Source organism: Dama dama, chromosome 21, assembly GCF_033118175.1.
Source record: "Dama dama isolate Ldn47 chromosome 21, ASM3311817v1, whole genome shotgun sequence".
Taxonomy (NCBI): Eukaryota; Metazoa; Chordata; class Mammalia; order Artiodactyla; family Cervidae; genus Dama; species Dama dama.
In genome coordinates, this window is record NC_083701.1 from 61836571 (window position 1) to 61857536 (window position 20966).

At 45.6% G+C, this 20966-nt stretch overlaps 1 protein-coding gene across 1 annotated transcript in view; it reads left to right on the plus strand.

Annotated features, from left to right (window-relative positions):
• Positions 1–20966, plus strand: part of SNX31 (sorting nexin 31) — an 81385-nt gene that overhangs the window by 28137 nt on the left and 32282 nt on the right. The window contains exons 5-8 of the mRNA XM_061122862.1: positions 6763–6873; positions 11701–11791; positions 13628–13715; positions 16784–16853. Coding sequence (XP_060978845.1) covers positions 6763–6873; positions 11701–11791; positions 13628–13715; positions 16784–16853 — 360 coding nt within the window. The remainder of the gene's footprint in view (positions 1–6762; positions 6874–11700; positions 11792–13627; positions 13716–16783; positions 16854–20966) is intronic.

A 20966-nucleotide genomic window follows, 5' to 3' on the forward strand; every position in this document is an offset into this window, starting at 1 on the left:
GAAAAGTGACCAACGTGGTGGTTAATAAGTGTGCAAATTCACTCAGGCAGATGGGCCCTTGTTGTACGTGAAGGGGCAGCATAACATGGTGCCTTATGCTGGTATTATGGTGGTAACATGATGGTCATATCATTTATCCAAGTGAAGTGAAGTGAAGTGAAAGTGGCTCAGTCGTATCAGACTCTTTTGTGACTGCATGGACTATACCGCCCATGGAATACTCCCAGCCAGAATACTGAAGTGGGTAGCCTTTCCCTTCTCCAGTGGATCTTCCTGACCCAGGAATCAAACCAGGGTCTCCTGTATTATAGGCAGATTCTTCACCAGCTGAGATACCAGGGAAGCCCAATTTATCCAAACTTAGACACTAAAAAAAAAAAAAAAAAAAATCTTATGATGATCTTTTATTTTTCAATTTTTACTTATTGCGTATTTTTGGCTGCACTGCGTCTTCATTACTGTACATGGGCTTTCTCTAGTTGTGACGAGTGGGGGCTACTCTCTGGTTGCAATGTGTGGGCTTCTCATTACAGTGGTTTCTCTTGTTGCAGAGCATGGGATCTAGGCACGCGGGCTTCAATAGTTGAGGCTCTCTGGCTCTAGAGCATGGGCTCAGTGGTTGTGCTGCATGGGCTTGCCATGTAGCATGTGGAATCTTCCCAGACTGGGGATCGAATCCACGTCCCCTGCACTGGCAGGCGGATTCTTAACCACTGGACCACCAGGGAAGTCCCCTTAGACACTTAGAAAGGAGCGCTATAATTGTTATGCCTATATTTGTCTGCTGGGGGTGCTGTAACCGGTAGCTCAAAGAACTGAAATTCCAAAAACTGTGAGAAATAAATTTCTTTTTTGTGCACGTGTGCAGAGAGCAAGCTCTCTGGTATCTCTTCTTACAGAGACATTAATCCCATCATGAGGACAGGACCTCACTTAACCCTAGTCACTTCCTAAAGGTCCCATCTGCAACACCATCACACTAGAGGTTAGGGCTCCGACATATGAATGGGGGTGTGGGGCACTGGGGACACAAACATGCACTCCAGAGCAATGCAGGAGCAACCTTCCTGGGCCAGCCAGGAGAGAAGTCTGCCCCATTTGAGTTTAGGCCCTGGATCATGCAGAGCTGACCTTGAGTCCTGCCTCTGCTACCAACTGCAGTATGTCCTAGAGGAGAGTCACTTAACCTTTGCAAACTTTTACTTCATCTGAAAAAGGGGGCTTTAAAATTTTTTTATTTTATTGCAGTATAGTTGATTTACAGTGTTGTATTAATTTCTGTTGCATAGCAAAGTTCCTATCTTTGCATGAAATGTTCCCTTGGTATCTCTAATTTTCTTGAAGCGATCTCTAGTCTTTCCCATTCTATTGTTTGCCTCTATTTCTTTGCATTGATCACTGAGGAAGTCTTTCTTATCTCTCCTTGCTGTTCTTTGGAACTCTGCATTCAGATGGGTATATCTTTCCTTTCCTCCTTTGCCTTTGGCTTCTCTTCTTTTCTCAGCTATTTGTAAGGGCTTCTTAGACAACCATTTTGCCTTTTTGCATTTGTTTTTATTGGAGATGGTCTTGATCACTGCCTCCTGTTCAGTGTCATGAACCTCTATCCATAGTTCTTCAGGCACTCTATCAGATCTAATCCCTTGAATCAATTTGTCATTTCCACTGTATAATTGTAAGGGATCTGATTTAGGTCATACCTGAATGGTCTAGTGGTTTTCCCTACTTTCTTCAATATAAGTCTGAATTTGGCTATAAGGAGTTCATGATCTGAGCCACAGTTAGCTCCCAGTCTTGTTTTTGCTGACTGAACAGAGCTTCGCCATCTTTGGCTAAAAAGAATATAATCAATCTGATTTCAGTATTGACCATCTGGTAATGTCCACGTGTAGAGTCATCTCTTGTATTGTTGGAAGAGGGTGTTTGCTATGACCAGTACATTCTCTTGGCAAAACTCTGTTAGCCTTTGCCCTGCTTCATTCTGTACTCCAAGGCCAAACTTGCCTGTTACTCCAGGTATCTCTTGACTTCCTACTTTTGCATTCCAGTCCCCTTTGATGAAAAGGACATCTTTTGCGGGTGTTAGTTCTAGAAGGTCATGTAGGTCTTCATAGAACCATTCAACTTCAGCTTCTTCTGCATTACTGGTTGGGGCATAGACTTGGATTACTGTGATGTTGAATGGTTTGCCTTGGAAATGAACAGAGATCATTCTGTTGTTTTTGAGGTTGCATCCAAGTACTGCATTTCGGACTCTTGTTGACTATGAGGGCTACTCCATTTCTTCTAAGGGATTCTTGCCCACAGTAGTAGATATAATGGTCATCTGAATTAAATTCACCCATTGCAGTCCATTTTAGTTAACTGATTCCTAAAATGTCGATGTTCACTCTTGCCATCTTCTGTTTGACCACTTCTAATTTACCTTGATTCATGGACCTAACATTCCAGGTTCCTATGCAATATTGCTTTTATAGCATCGGACTTTACTTCCATCACCAGTCACATCCACACCTGGGTGCTGTTTTCTCTTGGGCTCCATCTCTTCATTCTTTCTGGAGTTATTTCTCCACTGATCTCTAGTAGCATATTGGGCACCTACTGACCTGGGGAGTTCATCTTGCAGTGTCATATCTTTTTATCTTTTCATACTGTTCATGGGGTTCTCAAGGCAAAAAAGGGGAACATTTCATGCAAAGATGGACACAGTAAAGGACAGAAATCGTATGGACCTAACAGAAGTAGAAGATATTAAGAAGAGGTGGCAAGAATACACAGAAGAACTATCTTCATGAAAAAAGATCTTCATGACCCAGATAACCACTATGGTGTGATCACTCACCTAGAGCCTCACCTAGGATGCGAAATCAAGTGGGCCTTAGGAAGCATCAGTATGAACAAAGCTAGTGGAGGTATTGGAATTCCAGTGAGCCATTTCAAATCCTTAAAGATGATGCTGTGAAAGTGCTGCACTCAATATGCCAGCATATTTGGAAAATACAGCAGTGGCCACAGGACTGGGAAAGGTCAGTTTCCATTCCAATCCCAAAGAAAGGCAATGCCAAAAGATGTTCAGGCTACCACACAATTGCACTCATCTAACACGCTAGTAAAGCAATGCTCAAAATTCTCCAAGCCAGGTTTCAACAATATGTGAACTGTGAACTTCCAGATGTTCAAGCTGGATTTAGAAAAGCCAGAGGAACCAGAGATCAAGTTGCCAACATCTGTTGGATCATTAAAAAAGCAAGAGAATTCAAGAGAAACATCTACTTCTGCTTTATTGACTGTGCCAAAGCCTTTGACTCTGTGGATCTCAACAAACTGTGGAAAATTCTTAAAGAGATGGGAATACCAGACCACCTGACCTGCCTCTTGAGAAATCTGTATGCAGATCAAGAAGCAACATTTAGAACCAGACATGGAACAACAGATGGGTTCCAAATTGGGAAAGGAGTCCATCAAGGCTGTGCGTTGTCATTCTGCTTATTTAACTTATATGCAGAGTACATCACACCATGTGAAATGCTGGGCTGGATGAAGTACAAGCTGGAATCAAGATTGCCAAGAGAAATATCAATAACCTCAGATATGCAGATGACACCACCACCCTTATGGCTAAAAGCAAAGAGGAACTACACAGTCTCTTGATGAAAGTGAAACAGAGTGAAAAAGCTGGCTTAAAACCCAACATTCAGAAAACTAAGATCAAGGCATCTGGTCCCATCAATTCATGGCAAATAGGTGGGGAAACAATGGAAACAGTGACGGACTTTTTTCTCTTAGTCTTCAAAATCACTGCAGATGGTGGCTGCAGCTGTGAAAAAAAAAGATGCTTGCTCCTTGGAAGAAAAGTTATGACCAACCTAGACAGCTCATTAAAAAGCAGAGACATTACTTTGTTAACAAAGGGCCTTCTAGTCAAAGCTATGGTTTTTCCAGTAGTCATGTATGGATATGAGAGTTGGATTATAAAGAAAGCTGAGCACCAAAGAATTGACGCTTTTGAACTGTGGTGTTGGAAAAGACTCTTGAGAATCCTTTGGCCTTCAAGGAGATCCAACCAGTCCATCCTAAAGGAAATCAGTCCTGAATATTCATTGGAAGGACTGATGCTGAAGCTAAAACTCCAATACTTTGGCCACCTGATGTGAAGAACTGACTCAGTGGAAAAGACCCTGATGCTGGGAAAGATTGAAGGTAGGCGGAGAAGGGGACGACAGAGGATGAGATGGTTGGATGGCATCACTGACTCAATGGACATGAGTTTGAGCAAGCTCCGGGAGCTGGTGATGGACAGGGCAGCCTGGAGTGCTGCAGTCCATGGGGTCACAAAGAGTTGGACATGACTGAATGACTTAAATAGACTAGATAGCAAAGTTATACATATATATATATATATATATATCTCTTTTTCATATTCTTATCCATTATGGTTTATCAAAGAACACTGAGTGTAGCTCCTTGTGCTATTCAGTGGGACCTTGTTGTTTATCCATTCTCCATATACTGCTGGTCCCAAACTCCTGATCCTTCCTTCCCTACCCTCTCCCTTGGCAACCACCTGTCTGTGAGTCTGTTTCTGTTTCACAGATATGTTCATTTGTGTTGTATTTTAGATTCCACATATAAGTGATGTCATATAGCATTTGTCTTTCTCTGTCTGACTTATGTCTCTTTTTATCATCTCTAGGTCCTTCTATGTCACTGCAAATGGCATTATTTATTTCTTTTTATGGCTGAGTAGTATTCCATTGTATATATGTGCCATATCCTTATCCATTCATCTGTTTATGAACATTTAGTTTACTTCCATGTCTTGGCTATTGTAGGTAGTGCTGCAGTGAATATAAGGGTGTAAGTATCTTGAAAACGGGGGCTTAATTTGTGTATATTCCTCATGGAATTGTATGAGAATTGCATTAACTACTATATGTGAAGCAGCACAGAGCACAGTTATCAATATGGTGATCTAACAATAGATCTGTATGTAATAAATACACAGTATTTACACAATATTTACTCATAAACGAGATGCTATCTCTGCATGTTGACTGTATATATAACATATTCACAAACATATACTGTTTTGTGGACCAACCCTTTAAAATTGGAAAACAGCAGCCTTTATCTTCTCAAGTACTCAGGTTCAGAATCATAGCCATTTAGTAACTGTTAGTAGATGGGCTCAGGGTAGGGGTGGTTAACATTTAACCATTATTCAAGGCTTGCCCTTGGATAATAAAATTAGGAAAAAATAAGCCTGTCACTAAGGTGATGGGCCTTTTGAGGTAGCTGGCAGTGTGATTGGGCTTCCCCGGTGGCTCAGCTGATGAAGAACCCACCTGCCCGTGCAGGAGACATAAGAGACAGGTTCAATCCCTGGGTTGGGAAGATCCCCTGGAGAAGGAAATGACAACCTGCTCCAGTATTCTTACCTGGGAAATCCCATGGACAGAGGAGCCTGGCAGGCTATAGTCCTTGGGGTCACAAGATTCCCCTGTTCCCTACAAAGTCTGGTGCCTAATCTGCTGTGTCTGTGATCTGCAGGGGGTGGTCAGGAGGATGAAGGAAGGGAAGGGGCTGCCTGTTGAGGGGAAGGGGTCTCACTGGTCAGCTGACCTGAGCCCCAACCCCATGATCCCCAATAATCTGCTGATCGGTCATTTGGATCTTCCTTTCCCCAAACTGATTCCAGGAAGGAGGTGACCTGGCTGGAAATTTTCTGGTCACTAAAAAAAGGTACCTCCTCTCCCCTTCCCCCTCCCACCTCTATCCCCACCCACTGTATTGCTAACTACTAGTATCCCGGCTCATATAGTAGGCTCAGAACACAGAAGATGATTTGAGTGGCTCTTTTCTCAGTTCTCCCACGGATGTCACATCGCTAGTGCCATCCTAAATGCCTAGGAGGGAAGTGAACGCATTGCACGCAATGGCTGCATGAGTCCATTGTGCAACCTGGGATGAGAAGGGCTGTGACCAGGATCAGCCTCCCAGAGAGGAAGCAGTTCTGTGTACTGACAAGAACCCATTCGGGAGGTGCTGAGAACAGCCAGCCCCAGACGCAGCCACGCTGGGAGGCCCACATGGTCAGTCATTGACCCTTGTCCCTCCCCTGCCCGGGGTCCCTCTCGCTGAGCGCCAAACTCAGCCTCACACTTCCCCCAGCTCTGATGGGCTTCCCATGTCACTGGCATGTCTCTGACCTTCTAGAACACTCTATCCAAGAGGTTCACAGGTCCCTGGATTCCCAGTTGCCTCTGGCACACACAGGTCCCCTGAAGGAGGCTGGAATGCGTGTGCGCAGATAAGGCTGCACTCAGCAGGTCCTCAGCTGGTGCCATTCAACCAGATGGAGACTTGCTTCCCCACACGGGCCTCATGCTTTGCAACTTCAGAGTTTTGTTTAGCAGGAGCATAAATTACCGCCTATCACAAACCTGTAGGGATGCCTGGAAATATTCAAAATGAGTTAAAATCTGGGATGACCAAGAGTCACTTGTATTTTTATCAAAAGCTTTGTTTCTAAAATGGATGCCTTGTTTATCTGGAAATTTTTCAAGTCGCATGTCATCGCTTTGCCTGAACTCCTCTCCACCCGCTCCTCACTCCCACCTCACCCCCTTAAACTGATCCCCCCAAGTTTCTGCACTCGGCTTTCATGTGCTTGGGCACTGTGTTCCCCGAGGGCCTGGAGAAGGAGCTGACTGCCCCCCACAGAAGGGTGCCGAAGTTTATTGTGCTTCCTTTTGCTTACAGGACACATTCAGCATCACCACCAAGAAAGCGTCTCTGGATTTATTTCTGCCCGATGGAAGGAGCATTAAAGTCGAAATTCTAACATCAGATACTGCCGAAAGAGTCCTGGAGGTAAATTCAATCTAAGTTCCAGCCCCAGATCTGAATTTAGGAATCATTCTGTTTGAAGGCAGGGACTAGGATACGGTTACCTTCTGGAAGCTTCCTACCTGTCATTTTATTCTGGATGACTCGTCTGTAGAGATAAGAGACTGATGGAGAAATTATCTGAGCGACTGATGGAGGAATCTCAGCTACAGCCAATCTCCGGGGTCTCTTCGGTTTTCCCCACCGCCCGTGGGCTGGTGTTGGTTCCCTGGAACTCAGCCAGGCATGTGCCTCCTGCAAAAACTCAAGGTCCTTTATTATGGGATGTCCATGGTTGGGAGCAGGATGGAGGATGGAGCCCAGATGAATATATCCAGGGGGACTGATGTCAGGTTCTGGCAGAGAATGACAGGTTGTTAAAGCCAGAAAGAGTGCTCCCTTCTCTGACACAGGGAAAACCCCTGAAACCAATGCCCAATGCTTCTAATTATGGGTCCACAGGGCCTATCCTGTGTTCCAGTCAGCTCTCTAAGGACCCAGAGGATGGGACCCAGAAAGCCTTCTTCCTTCTCCAGATGCAGCGGTAACCAGCCTGTCCCCTGTGGCCTCTCCTCCCTCTACTGGGCTGTGGAGAGGACTCCTGGGCTGGCTCCCAGGTCCCTCTCCTATGGAGGGTTTTAGTTTGTCAACTTAAATAGGAAGGTAAAATCAGGCATCTCAAAATTGTCAAGAAGATGCATGTAAACGGGAATAGAAGAGGAATTGGCAATTGGGGGCATGCAAACTGGAGAGGTTGCTGGCATGTCCACTGAGGGCTTGGAAGAGACTGTATTTCCAGGCTGGGAAGGTAAAGAGGGGAGAGTTCAGTTAAAGTCTGCTGAAACCAAAACAAACAGAGACCGGATTTGAAAATTCCCTGAGCAGACAAAACCAGTCCAGTCACACAAACAAAGCTCCATTCCACTTATTTCATGAGACCAGCCTGACGTGGGTCATATCTTGTTTGGGTCTCTGGAAACCATGAGCAAAATTTCCCAAGGTTGATGTGAGGCAACCCTGGACCAGCTTCCTAGCATTAAAAAAAAAAAATTCCAATATAATCAGTTTTCTGTGAATCGGGCATTTATGAGAAATCAGCCTCTCAGTCCTAAGGATTTGTCTTCTTGAGGGCACACTTGTGTGGTTTTCCATTTTATATCCTCCAGTTGCATTTTAGATTGCAATGCTTTCACAAATTCTAACCTTCCAGAGAAATATTCAATGGAGAATAAGAAGTTAGGAACAGGAGAGGGTCAGAAAGCTTCTAGGACCTTTCCAAGGATGGGAAATCCCTGTGCTGAGGTTCTGGTATGGGCTGGCTTCTGAGCTGGTGACCGGAAGTGCTCCTTGCTGGGCTCCCATCCCTTGAGCCTGCCTTGCCCTGAGACCCTGGGCACTTCCTGTTGCATCCTGGCTCCCCTTCCCAGCCTGGAGATTTGAGCTCACCTGCGCCCTTTTGTTTGCACCCCAGATTAGGAAGTACCCCTTCTCTAGATTTTGCTCTGCTCAAGAATGATAATTTTATAACTTTCTTCCTGACTGAAATCACCACATAAAGCCTTTTCTTGGCTGCCGTATTGTGACCCATTTGCATGGTATCAGCGGCCACCTAGCTGCTGAAGCCATTCTTTGAGAAGTTACTGTGGTTCCTCCTCTTCCTCCTCTTTCACCCCCCAAATCCTACTTCCACTACATCCCAAGTCTCTCTCCTATTCATTCACCCTCCCTGTTTCCTCCTCTCCATCCCCATGCCCTTGTAGCCCCCCAAACTAGTTTCCCTGCTTCCAGTCTTGCTAATCTGTACTGATTTCTAGAATGATCTTTCTAAAATGCATCAAGGGCTCTTGAAGGGTTTTATACTGAGAGACCCCAAAACATAAATCACAGTTCCCTAAATTGCCCTCCCAGGACTAACAAAGTGGGAGACACTCACATAACAGAAGAAGACAGGAATAGTTAGTGTAGGAACCACAAACTCAGAGACTTTGGGGGCCAGGCACATAAGACAGGGATGCAGCTGCAGGGCGTAAGCTAATTGGGAAATGGTTGGACCTGTACGGACCTGGAGAGCAGCTGCCCTGCCTGAAGACACCATTATTGACATGTTTTTCATGTACTGGGCTCACTGGCCAAATTAGACATAACTGTAGCTGAAGTCGGCTGCTGCTGGGAATATGGGGTCTCGTCTCTTCTGGGGTTAGGACAAGTCCCAGATTCAAATTACAGAGCTGCCCCATCCTAGCTGTTTGAGTCTGGGTAAGTTATTTAATATTTTGAGTTGATGTCTAAGTAATTATAGGAATAGCTCGTGATCTGTCACCAGTAGTGGTTATTGTTCTTCATCAATATTGGTATTGGTACTGATATTAGAGGGAGTGCTGAATAAATATTGAGTAGGGCAGTAAGTCTGGAGGGCTTCCCTTGTAGCTCAGATGGTAGAGTCTGCCTGCAATGCCAGAGACCCGGGTTCGATCCCTGGGTCGGGAAGATCCCCTGGAGAAGGAAATGGCTACCCACTCCAGTCTTCTTGCTTGGAAAACCCCATGGACAGAGGAACCTGGCAGGCTACAGTCCATGGGGTCGCCAGAGTTGGACACGACTGAGCGGCCAAGCACATACAGAGGGCAGGGAGTCTAGGGTTCCACGATGCTGCCTGTTTTGGCCAGTTTCCCTTTGTAACTAATAGCATGAGTTGAATGAGGTACTTTAACCTCAGAAAAATGAGCTTCCCCTCTTCCAGCACATTGGCGCGTGAGAAAGTCAAACCCACGGCATGGACATCCTTGGCACTGGCAGTAAAACGAAGTAAAGGAGTTTCCCTAAAAGGTAAATAAAACACTCATGCTGTGTTGTGCTTAGTTACTCGGTCATATCCAGCTCTTTGAGACCCCATGGACAGTAGCCGGCCAGGCTCCTCTGGCCATGGCGATTCTCTAGGTAAGAATACTGGAGTGGTTTGCCACGCCCTACTCCAGGGGATCTTCCCAACCCAGGGATCGAACCCAGGTCTCCCACATTGCAAGCAGATTCTTTACCATCTAAACCACCAGGGAAGTCCAAAAACAAACACTTAGCCAGGCACTGGTGTGCATTCTCTTCCAGGGAAATTCAGTAGCTGAAAAAAAATGTAATTTGCATTTTGTAAGTAAAAAGTATTGTCCATATCTTTTCAAGCATACTTGTTACCACTCTCACTTCACCACTCTCATATCACTTCTCCAGCTATCCTACTGGGTTCTTTTAAGGACCAGCAGCAAAGTAAAATCTCTCTTTTATTTTGTATGCATTTGTGCTAATGTAGTTGTGCTAGTGGTATTTGAGTTTTGAAGCATCATTAACCTTTGCTAAGAAGGAAATACTATTGTGTCTCTTTTTGTACTGATTTCTCCTCTGAAAGAGAATGTTTGTATCTATGTCTTTATAAATTGTAGAAAGTATCTCTGTTCTCTTTCTTCTCACTCCACTATCTTCCTTGGCAGGTAAACTTGCTGTTTTCACTGAATGAGTCGGAGAAGAGAGGAATCTAATTTGAGTGGATATGGGTCATATTTACTTTAGGAAAGGATGACTTTGCAATCTATTACTACTTGTGCACACTCAGCCCCACACACAGAGGTGCCCTGTGGTTTGGTTTGGACTCTTGTTTGCTTATTTTTGCAAGGGCCTAGGGAAGAGAGTAAGGTAGAAAAAAGGAAAATGAGGATAAACATTGAGTAAAAGCTGTGAAAAGTTCCCAAGCTCATCTTTATTTTCAGAGCTATATTAAGAACACCCACTCCTACCATCCACCTCTTTAGATTGTCTCTCAAGGCAATTTACACCCCTCAGACAGGAAAAGTACCCCTTTGAACCTAGCATTTATACAACTGTCACCTTGAGAACTTGGAGCTCTGGTTAAAAGGTCAGCTCATGAAAAGAGCTGTATAGGTGAACCCTGACATGTTGCAGAGGTGGTCCAGTGAATTCAGACTAGGTGTGCAAAGAAATCACCCAGGAACCCCACCTTAAAGAGGGGTGGGCTGGATAAGTGGAGAGGGAAAGGGCCAATGGAACAGGAGCGTTCCTGCTAAGAGAGGGTGAATGGATGTGAAATGTTACAAGGTTACAGGCTTATGCTGCTGCTGCTGCTAAGTAACTTCAGCCGAGACGGTTGGATAAAAATGAAATCATCTGTGTTGAAATGAAAGCTGTTTGAGGTAAAGGTCAAAGAGGAATATGAAATGAAGGCAGCTTGTGCCTTCATTTACTTTAGGAAAGGATGACTTTGCAATCTATTACTACTTGTGCACACTCAGCCCCACACACAGAGGTGCTGAGGTTTCACTGAGCAAAAATCACATGAATTAGACTTGACCATCACAGCATACAGCAGAGAGAACGAGACTTGGGATATCACTTGTGACATTATCCTGTATACTTTTATATGCCAGCCAAGTGGTGGGGAGCATCCCTTTTCCCAGGATCTGGTAATCCATCCCCTGGGGCAGGCAGGTTGGACCAATGATCATGGGGAATGGCTACTGCCCCCAGGGGGCAATAAAGACCAAAACCATCTGGGAAGACACTCCCACATGTGAGATGGGACAAACCAGTCTCAGCTGGGACCAGTTCATGTCCATTGCAGGGGGACCAATTTTTATTTTCTTTACTGTAATTTTTTTTAAAATTTCTAATTTTCTAAAATGAATTTGTACCATTTTTAGATTCGGGAAAGAGTTCTCTTGGTGTACACTGCCCCCTTAAAGCTCTTTTTTATTGGCATTTACAGGTGGCCGCTCCTAACTTTTCCCTTTTTCTTGTCTTTGGTTAAAGGTGGTGTCACACAACATTGGACTGTGTCAGGAGCTGCTGGACTGCTTCGGCCTATTTCTCATTCAGTTTTGCAAAGAGGGCAGGCTGTCTGGTAAGAAGGACAGAAGGAGGTGCAGGCAGCCTGAGTTGGTGGGCTGGTATGGGCAAACGCTCAGCCAGGAGATGATGGATTGCAGCTGAGGGGCCGGTTATACCCCCCCCCCCCCCAAGGAGAACTCCCCAGTGTGCGGTCCCTATTATGACTCTTGGCTCCTGGACTGGACATTTGGTGGCAGGGGGGACACGGGGTGAGGGTTGTGCCTTTAGGCTTGCCTGGTGGCTCAGACAGTAAAGAATCTGCCTGCAATGCAGGAGACCTGGGTTCGATTCCTGGGTTGGGAAGACCCCCTGGAGAAGGCAATGGCAACCCACTCCAGTATTCTTGCGTGGAGAATCCCATGGACAGAGGAGTCTGATGGGCTACAGTCCATGGGGTCGCAGAGAGCTGGACATGACTAAGGGGCTAACACTTTCACTTTCACTGTGCCTTTGAGCTGGGGGTGCGCTGGGGCTGGGCAGCTCCAGAGAGGTAGTGCAGTCAGGAGCAAGACATCAGTTCTTCCCAGTAACTACACTCCCTCTGGTGGCTCTTGAGCCCCAGTCCTGCTGTCTAGGTGCACCTTCATCTCTGCCCTGGCTGCTGGCCGCCGGCCATGCCACAGCCCCCATGTGCTGGAGTGCTGGACTCTGGGCATCAGCAGATCCCATCAGACCATCATGTCTCCTTGTTACGGAATATTTGCTTTAAGTGTGGATGGTATAACTCAGTTCTTAGATTCTTTTAAAAAATACACTTGCAGTCAGATAGTGACTGATGACTTTATGTTTCATATCAGTCCATTCAGTCAATTCAGGTGCTCAGTCTTGTCGGACTCATTGTGACCCCATGGACTGCAGCACACCAGGCTTCCCTGTCCATCAACTACTCCCAGAGTTTACTCAAGCTCACATCCATCGCGTCGGTAATGCCATCCAACCCTCTCATCCTCTGTCATCCCCTCCTCCCGTCTTCAATCTTTCCCTGCATCAGGGTCTTTTCCCATACGTTTTGCTTTTCTCTGCAGGGAGTTTTTAGATATGACAAGTTTTTGTTGTTGTTGTGAAATCGTATGTTACCTCTGAGTAGTTTACATATGTTCTCAGGTGCTTTGGGGAGGTGATTTGGAGGTGGAAGTTAGGAAAATCTCTTAACTTGGCCACCAGGAGCTGTGGTGTGCTGGTAAAGGCATTGGATCTCTCTGGACCTCAGTTTCTTCATCCGTATCACAGTGAAAATGTCCCCTACTCAAACACTGGTCCCTTTTTTTTTTAATACCTGTGAAGTTTAAAAAAAAATTTTTTTTTTATTAGCTGCACTGAATCTTTGTTGCTGCACAGACTTTCCTTTAGTTGCGGCGAGCGGAGGCTATCCTGTAGTTGTGATGCATGGACTCCCATTGCAGCGGCTTCTCTTGTTGCCGAGCACAGGCTCCCGGGCATGTGGGCTCAGAAGCTGTCGCGGGAGGGCTCAATAGTTGCGGTTCCCAGGCTCTCCAGCACAGGCTCAATAGTTGTAGCACACAGGCTTAGTTGCTTTGCTTGCAGCATGTGGAATCCTCCTGGACCAGGATTTGAACCCGTGTGTCCTGCACTGGCAGGCAGATTCTCAACCACTGAGCCCCCAGGGAAGCCCAAGGCACGGGTCTTTCATGAGGATCAAAGGCTACTCATTTTTTGAATGAACTTTAGAAAGTTAAAAATTCCATACAAATGCAAGAGAATATTATTAATGTGATTTTATTCCTTCCAATATTAATGCTCCATTTTATCACTTTAAAGCCCTGTATGTGGATACTGCATGTAAATATGTATGTATTTCAACCAGTAAGACTCTTTCTTCTTTCTCTAGTCGTGAAAAAATTGGCAGACTTTGAACTCCCATATGTTAGCCTTCGAAGTTCTGAAGTGGAAAACTGCAAGGTTGGACTCAGGAAGTGGTGAGTAAGCATTTATTATGACAGAAAGTGCTTCAGGGTATCTCAGCTTTGCTAATAAGAATTTGTCTGAATCTCACCACATCCGGCTTACAGTCTAACAGCTGGACAGAGCACAGAGGCTTGGGGACGGTCAAGAGGAAAGCTTTGAAGGAGGGTGGTGGGAGGAAATGAACCAGAACATTTGTCCTAAAGAATAGAATGTGGAAGATGACTTTCACTGAGCTCAGATTAAAAACTTGAGGGATATTATCATAAAGATGGCAACCATGAAGATAAGGCTGGGGGTAGAGGGACTGGGGATTGAAGCAGGTAATGGGAAGGAATTGCAGGGTTTGCTTTGGAATATATGACTATTTAATTGAAGGACTTTATTGATGATTACAAGCAAGTCTGATTTATCTGTTGAACTGTGATATTTTCTGAAGGCAAAGAGTGGACTTAGCCAACTTGCAGTGAATTTGAACTCTGTATATTCGGCTTACCTTCCTAATGGATTCCAATTATACATGCTTATTTACCAGAGCTAGATATATTTTCCTAGATTGACAAGATGAAATTTAGGGGGAAAAAATCTGCTGCATTTTTGCAGAAAACACTTTTATTTCCCCCAGACACAAGGCACCCTATGCAGAACAAGCGAACAAAATAATGAGAAGCAGGATACTCTCCTTTGGCATGGGGGCGGGATTTGTCTCTATTTCCTAGTGTATATTGCTGTGGCTATATTGGATAGCTTCTTTGGTTTACTCTCTCCTGGCCCAGTTATTCTGTAATCTGAACACAGAGGCTCTAAAGAAAGGCATTTGAAATCAAGGAATAGTAATAATCTTGACCTTGTGGTGCCTTGTTAGACTTCCAGGCTGTGGCTTCAAATTTTGGAAAAGGATTCACAGCAAGGCTAGAAGTTCATGTACTGCTATTTGAAAGTATGCTGAGAAATAGTTGAAATATGTGGCAGAGAGCCCCGAGAAGGCAAAAAGGATGCAGTTTTGTCTGAGATTTTAGAGAGTAAAAGGTGGCTAAGCACAGTTGTTCCTGGGATCTGAATATGTGTGTCTCGGGGTTTAGTTCAATAACTCTAGCCAAGTTATTGAAGCTTTCTAATCTTCAATTTCTTTATCTGTAAAATGAAAATATTAATGATAGAGTCTGTCTCAGGATTATAGTGAGAGTTAAATGAAGTAACCCTATGTGCTCAATAAATTTTGGTCATGTTTTTTATTGTTATAGTGATAATAATCATGATGAAAATCGTAATTAAAAAACAAACCCTCTGGATTAGACTGTTTTGTCCACGAACTCCCTAAGAGATGAGGATTCTGTCCCTCATCTTAAGCTTGAATTGGAAATTGAGCTTTGCCTGTGTCTACATTAAATAGATAAATTCTAGATTATAAGTACAAGATAAAATGTCTACCCCATCACCAGCCTGCATTTCAGATCCAGGCAGATTGCCTTTGCTCGTGTGGACCGAGAGGAAAGGAGGTCCTACTTCAGCTCTTAGAGCTGAGGATGAGTTTACTGGAAGGGGAGAGTCTGGGGGCAGGATCCTACAGGTCCTGGTCCTCTGTCCTGAGGGGGCCCTCACTAGGTGGGAGCAGAGGGGCTAGGTCGACTACCACTAGCTGTGGAATCCCCAGCAGGTGAGGCCTGGCGGTGAGACCAAGTCGAGTTTTAGGGATTTTTCTGTCAATTCCCTGATGCTCCTTGCCAAAGATGGTATAGTTCCTTCCAGACCAGAGGGTGGCCTGCCCTGGCCTCTCAGAGCTCCGGTCTGGGGTGAGTCGGGACTGTCCATCTCTGGTGTAACAGTTGTTATCTCTGCCACACAGGGCGCCTGGGGTGCAGGGGTGAAATAGCTCAATGGAATACAAGTAGGAACGCTTCAGTTGTTTCTCCCCAGCCGCTAGAATGAAGTTGATCTTCAAGCATCTGTATTTTCATCCTTTTCCTGGTCTATGACAATCCCATCGTCTCCTCCCCCTCCCCTGCTGAGCTCCGTGATTCTGCTCACTCTGCCTTCAGACTGGTGATAGACCGAGCCTGGCGTACCCTCTCCTGATGGTTTCAGTCCGGTCTTGGCTGGCTACTGCGCTCACATAGTACCTGTAACTTCACTTCATCCTGGCAATCCTGGATCTGCTAGACAAACACGAAGCCCTGCTATTTGCAAGTCCCTTCACCAAGGTCCAGAGGGGCAAGCGGTCTGAGTAGGACCCAGCCCCTGGGCTCAGGGATCTTCATACCTTGTGTAATATCAGCTTGTTCAGAGCAGAGATCAGGGTAAATTCAGGGAGCTGAGGAAGCCCAGGGGACAGGTTGCTAACACAGCCTCGGGGAGTAGGGACCAGAGGAGCAGACACGAGGGTGAGGCTTGTGGGAGAGGCCGATAAGTCCAGGAAGGAGGCAGGTGAGGGGAGTGGTCTTTTGAATGGAGGGAGAAGAGAGAAGACAAGGTTGGAATGTATAGAGTGTGGGCCAGGGGAGAGGCCAGAGATAGAACTGGAAATGGAAGTGGGATCTCCAATGAAGGGCCTTGGGAGTCAACAGGATAAATGCTCTAACCCCTGGGACTATGAGCATATGAAAGTTTCCTTGGGAAAGACTATTCCAGTTCGAATGTGGAGCATGGGACTGAGGGACACAACTGAGGCGGAATGTCTGGTGAGGAGGTCACCGGAGCAGCTCAGGCAAGAGATGAGGTGGCCTGGGCACCGCACGGTAATGTGTATGTGGGTACAGGGCAGATGGCTATGCTGGGAATTGCAAGTGGGGAGGGGGCATGAAGACCTGGGGCTTGATGTGAATGGCGTGTGGACCATTTTCTTAAAGCCTTGTTTTTTGTATCTCTACTCTCAGAGGGCACTAAATAGTCTTACAATATAAAGACAGTGGGAAACAGAAGAGGTCAGAGGTCACTTGAAGACTAGGCAAGCAGAGGACTGTGGCTGTGCTGGAAAAGGGGCCTTGGTTCAAGGCATCAAGGGCCACCAGTTGAGAGAGCATGCCCACCCAGGTATGCCCGTCAACTGTGTCATAAATTAACTGAACACTCCTGAATCATGCAGGTACCTGGACCCATCCCTCGACGCCAGGCTGATGGACTGCAGAGCAGCTGTAGATCTGATCTACATGCAGGTGAGGGGAACCAAAGGCTATCAGGACACCGGATATTATAGGCCTTTTGGGTTTGGAACAGAGAACGTGTGTGTGGCAGTTCAGAATTCTATGGTGACACCTAGAAGAGGCAAATTCCTATAAACTGAAACTAGAACGGAGGTTACCAGGGGCTGAGGGGTGGGGAGGAGTTATTGTTTAATGGGGATAGATGTTTTGCTCGGGATAATGAAAAAGCTTTAGGTATAAAGAGAGGTGATGGTATATAACACTGCCAGTGTTTTTAGTGCCAGTGAATTGTACACCTCTAGATGGTTAAAATGTTATGTGTATTTTAATCGCAATAAATAAACAAATATTTTAAGAGAAGTAGAGTTTGAGGGAAAAGAATTCTACCTCCATTCTAACCATCTCTCCACACTGGCAGCTGACACTCCATCATCTAGGCTAATTTAATAGCCAGGAAAGGACATCCCTGTTAATCTAAAGTCACAGAGAAACTGAAAGTGAAAGTCACTCAGTCGTGTCTGACTCTTTGCGACCCCATGGACTGAAGCCCATCAGGCTCCTCTCTCCATGGAATTCTCCAGGCAAGAATATTGGAGTGGGTAGCCATTCTCTTCTCCATGAGATCTTCCCAACTCAAGGATCAAACCCATGTCTCCTACATTGCAGGTGGATTCTTTACTATTTGAACCACTGGGGAAGCCAATTTAAAGTCACACATGGTCCCTAAATCTCACTTTAGCACAATCTTTCTTTCCTAAGCCAACAAGTAGCGTACCTGTCGCCAGGGCCCGCTTCATAGGCAAGTGGCCTGTGTGGCTGCACTGCCCCTTCCCTCCCGCTCAGAAGGGCCCCAGGCTTGTCCCACTCTGCTGTCACATCTTGAAATTTCTTAAAGTTTTATAAAAGGACCCCACATTTTCATTTTGTACTAAGTCCTGCAAATGATGTAGTTGGTCTTGCCTTACCCCTGCCTCGCAACCCACAGAAAAGCACATTTAGAGTTTGGCCTCCTTTCTTTTCCCAACTCATGTGGTGAAGGTTCTGCTCATCTGTCTGGAGGTCAGCAGATGCTGCCCCTGTGATGTATTGCCGGCCACCCCCGCCTCAGCCCCCTCACCTCAGCTCCCACCTCAGCTCCCCTCATGTCAGCTCCCCTCACCTCAGCACCCCCACCTCAGCTCCCACCTCAGCCCCCCACCTCAGCTCCCCCCACGTCAGCCCCCTCACCTCAGCTGCCCAGCACAGCCCCCTCACCCCAACCCCCTGACCTCAGCCCCCCACCTCAGCTCCCCCCACGTCAGCCCCCTCACCTCAGCTCCCACTTCTTCCCCAGCTCCCTGCCACTGTTCACCCTCATGAGGCAGCATCTTTGGAGGCCCATCCTTTCCCAGGCCTGACTTGACAGTTCTGGAGGGAAGTTTGGAAGCTTCTTTTAAGGACTTCCTCGAAATTACCCAACAGTTTGTTCTCAAGCCCAGAACAGTGGGTCGAATTCCTGGCCTATTCAAACCCTCCCAAGGTTTCCCACTCCCTCAGAATAAATCCCACATCCTGATGTAAATACTTGTTTTATTTTCTCCTTAGCATTCCTACCATTTCACTATATAAAAATTTTGAGTTACTCTGTCTCTCCCTACTAGAATGATTTCTCCATGAAATTGGGGATTTACTGCTATTATCTCCAGAAACTAGAACTATTCCTGACATGACCTTAGCGTTAAGCCTTTTGGGGGATCCTACATTGTACCAAGTGTTTGAAATACATCGTTTCATTTAAGCTTCATAGTAACTCTGTCAGGCAGTTGGTGCTATCTACATTTTTTAAATAAAATTTATTTATTTGTTTTAATTGGAGGTTAATTACCTTACAGTACTGTGATGGTTTTTGTCATACATCAGTGTGAATCGGCCATAGGTATATATGTGTCCCCTCCATCCTGGCCATCTTTGTTTTTAAGAAGAAGAAATAAAGTTTGCTGACAAAGAATTGAGTAGGCTTAGATATGGAAGATTAGGAAAAGGGATTTAAAAACACATTTGCAGGTGGCTCTTATGTAGCGTGGTTCTAAACTGCTGTAGTCTCTAGCTTTTCATAAGTTAAGGCAGAATTGAAGAGAGGGGAGAAGTTTCAGATGTTACTTTAAAAAAAAAACAGGTATAACTCTTTTTTATTTTAACTTTATTTATTCTTGGCTGTGCTGAGTCGTCATTGCAGCGTGCAGGCTTTCTCTTAATTGCAGCGAGCAATTAAGACTACTTTTAAGCAATTAAAAACTACTCTAGTTGCAGTGCTCGGGCTTCTCATTGCAGTGGCTTCTCTTGTTGCAGAGCATGGGCTCTAGGCACGGGGGCTTCAGGAGTTACAGCTCGTGGGCTCAGCAGTTTCAGATCGCAGGCTCTAGAGCGTGGGCTCAGTAGTTGTGATGCATGGGCTTAGCTGCCTCTCAGCATTTGGAATCTTCCCAGATCAGAGACCGAATCCATGTCCCCTGCATTCGTAGGCGAACTGTTAACCACTGGGCCACCAGGGAAGTCCCAGACATTGCTTTTAAAGAGCTTTGCTAGGAGACAAGGAGGGCTTCCCAGGTGGGCTAGTGGTAGAGAACCCGCCTGCCAGTGCAGGAGACATAAGAGACGAGGGTTCGATCCCTGGGTCAGGAAGGTCCCCTGGAGGAGGGAATGGCAACCCACTCCAGAATTCTTGCCTAGAGAATCCCATGGACAGAAAAGCCTGAAGGGCTACAGTCCATGGGGTCGCAAAAAGCCAGACACAACTGAGTGACTGACAAGTTCACTTTCTTTCAAGAGACAAGAAAACATTAATAGAACCTCCTGCAGTAGTTTGGTTATAGCAAAAAAAGGTAAAAGGATGGATTTTGATGCTCAGGTTTACTAAAGAGCATCAGTTCAGTTCAGTTCAATTGCTCAGTTGTGTCCGACTCTTTGTGACCCCATGAACCGCAGCGCGCCAGGGCTCCCTGTCCATCACCAACTCCCGGAGTCCACCCAAACCCATGTCCATTGAGTCGGTGATGCCATCCAACCATCTCATCCTCTGTTGTCCCCTTCTCCTCCTGCCCTCAATCTTTCCTAGTACCAGGGTCTTTTCAAATGAGATAGCTCTTCACATCAGGTGGCCAAAGTATTGGAGTTTCAGCTTCAACATCAGTCCTTCCAATGAATACCCAGGACTGATCTCCTTTAAGAGGAAAAACAGGTACTTCGTTAGGTGACTTTTGGTCTTGTTTTCAGCAATTCCATTGCTTTAATTAGATTATTTTTAACAAGTCTTCATTTTTGGAGTGGTTTGTTATGCAGCAACTGATAAATAGCCGTTCCCTTTAGTTGGATTAGGTGTGTTGTTGATAGATGTGTTGAGTCTAATTGTCATTTAAAATCACTTCAAAAAGTATGATTCTGGATGGAAAGGGAGTTGCTTACGCAGAGAGGCAAAGACAGAGTGCAGGGTTCCCTTTTGTACCAGGAAAGCAAATGTTCGTCTTTGAAGACATGACCACAGTTCCATGTTTCACATTTTCTTGCAAAGGGACAACCAAGTGCTTTATGTTCACACAGAGAGGAAACTGCTCTGTTTTATAAGATTAAGCAAAAGGACTGCCTAGCACAGGCTGAGCAGTGCCTCTGCAGGTGAGAGAAATCGCCAGATGCCTCAGAAGAAATGAAAGCAATTACCAGCCGGGAGGGATACGCTGCATAGGACTGCCTCGTGGTCTGTGTCGTGATTTATTTGGCAGTGTTTTTTCTTAGTGTCACACAAGATCATGGCATCATAAAATCAGTGGAGTTTTCAGTTTGACAAAATAGAGCCTCATTTGTGTAGAGATCTCCCCCAGTAGACCACCAGCCCCACGCAGGGACCTTGGCTTTTTTGGCACAGGGCAGAGAAGCTGGGTGTCTGACTGAGCAGTCACAGCGGACCCAGCAGCCAGAATGTCACTGGAGGAGTCACAACCTTCACACCCTTTTCTCCTTAGGTGACTTTTTAAGAGACCAAGACCATCTAGTAAATGATTTCCATGAAACTCTAAGAAGGCAAATCAAAATATCACTTCTTAAATGTTTAATGTACACTATTGTGCTTTTATGGCTAGAATATAGTTTTCA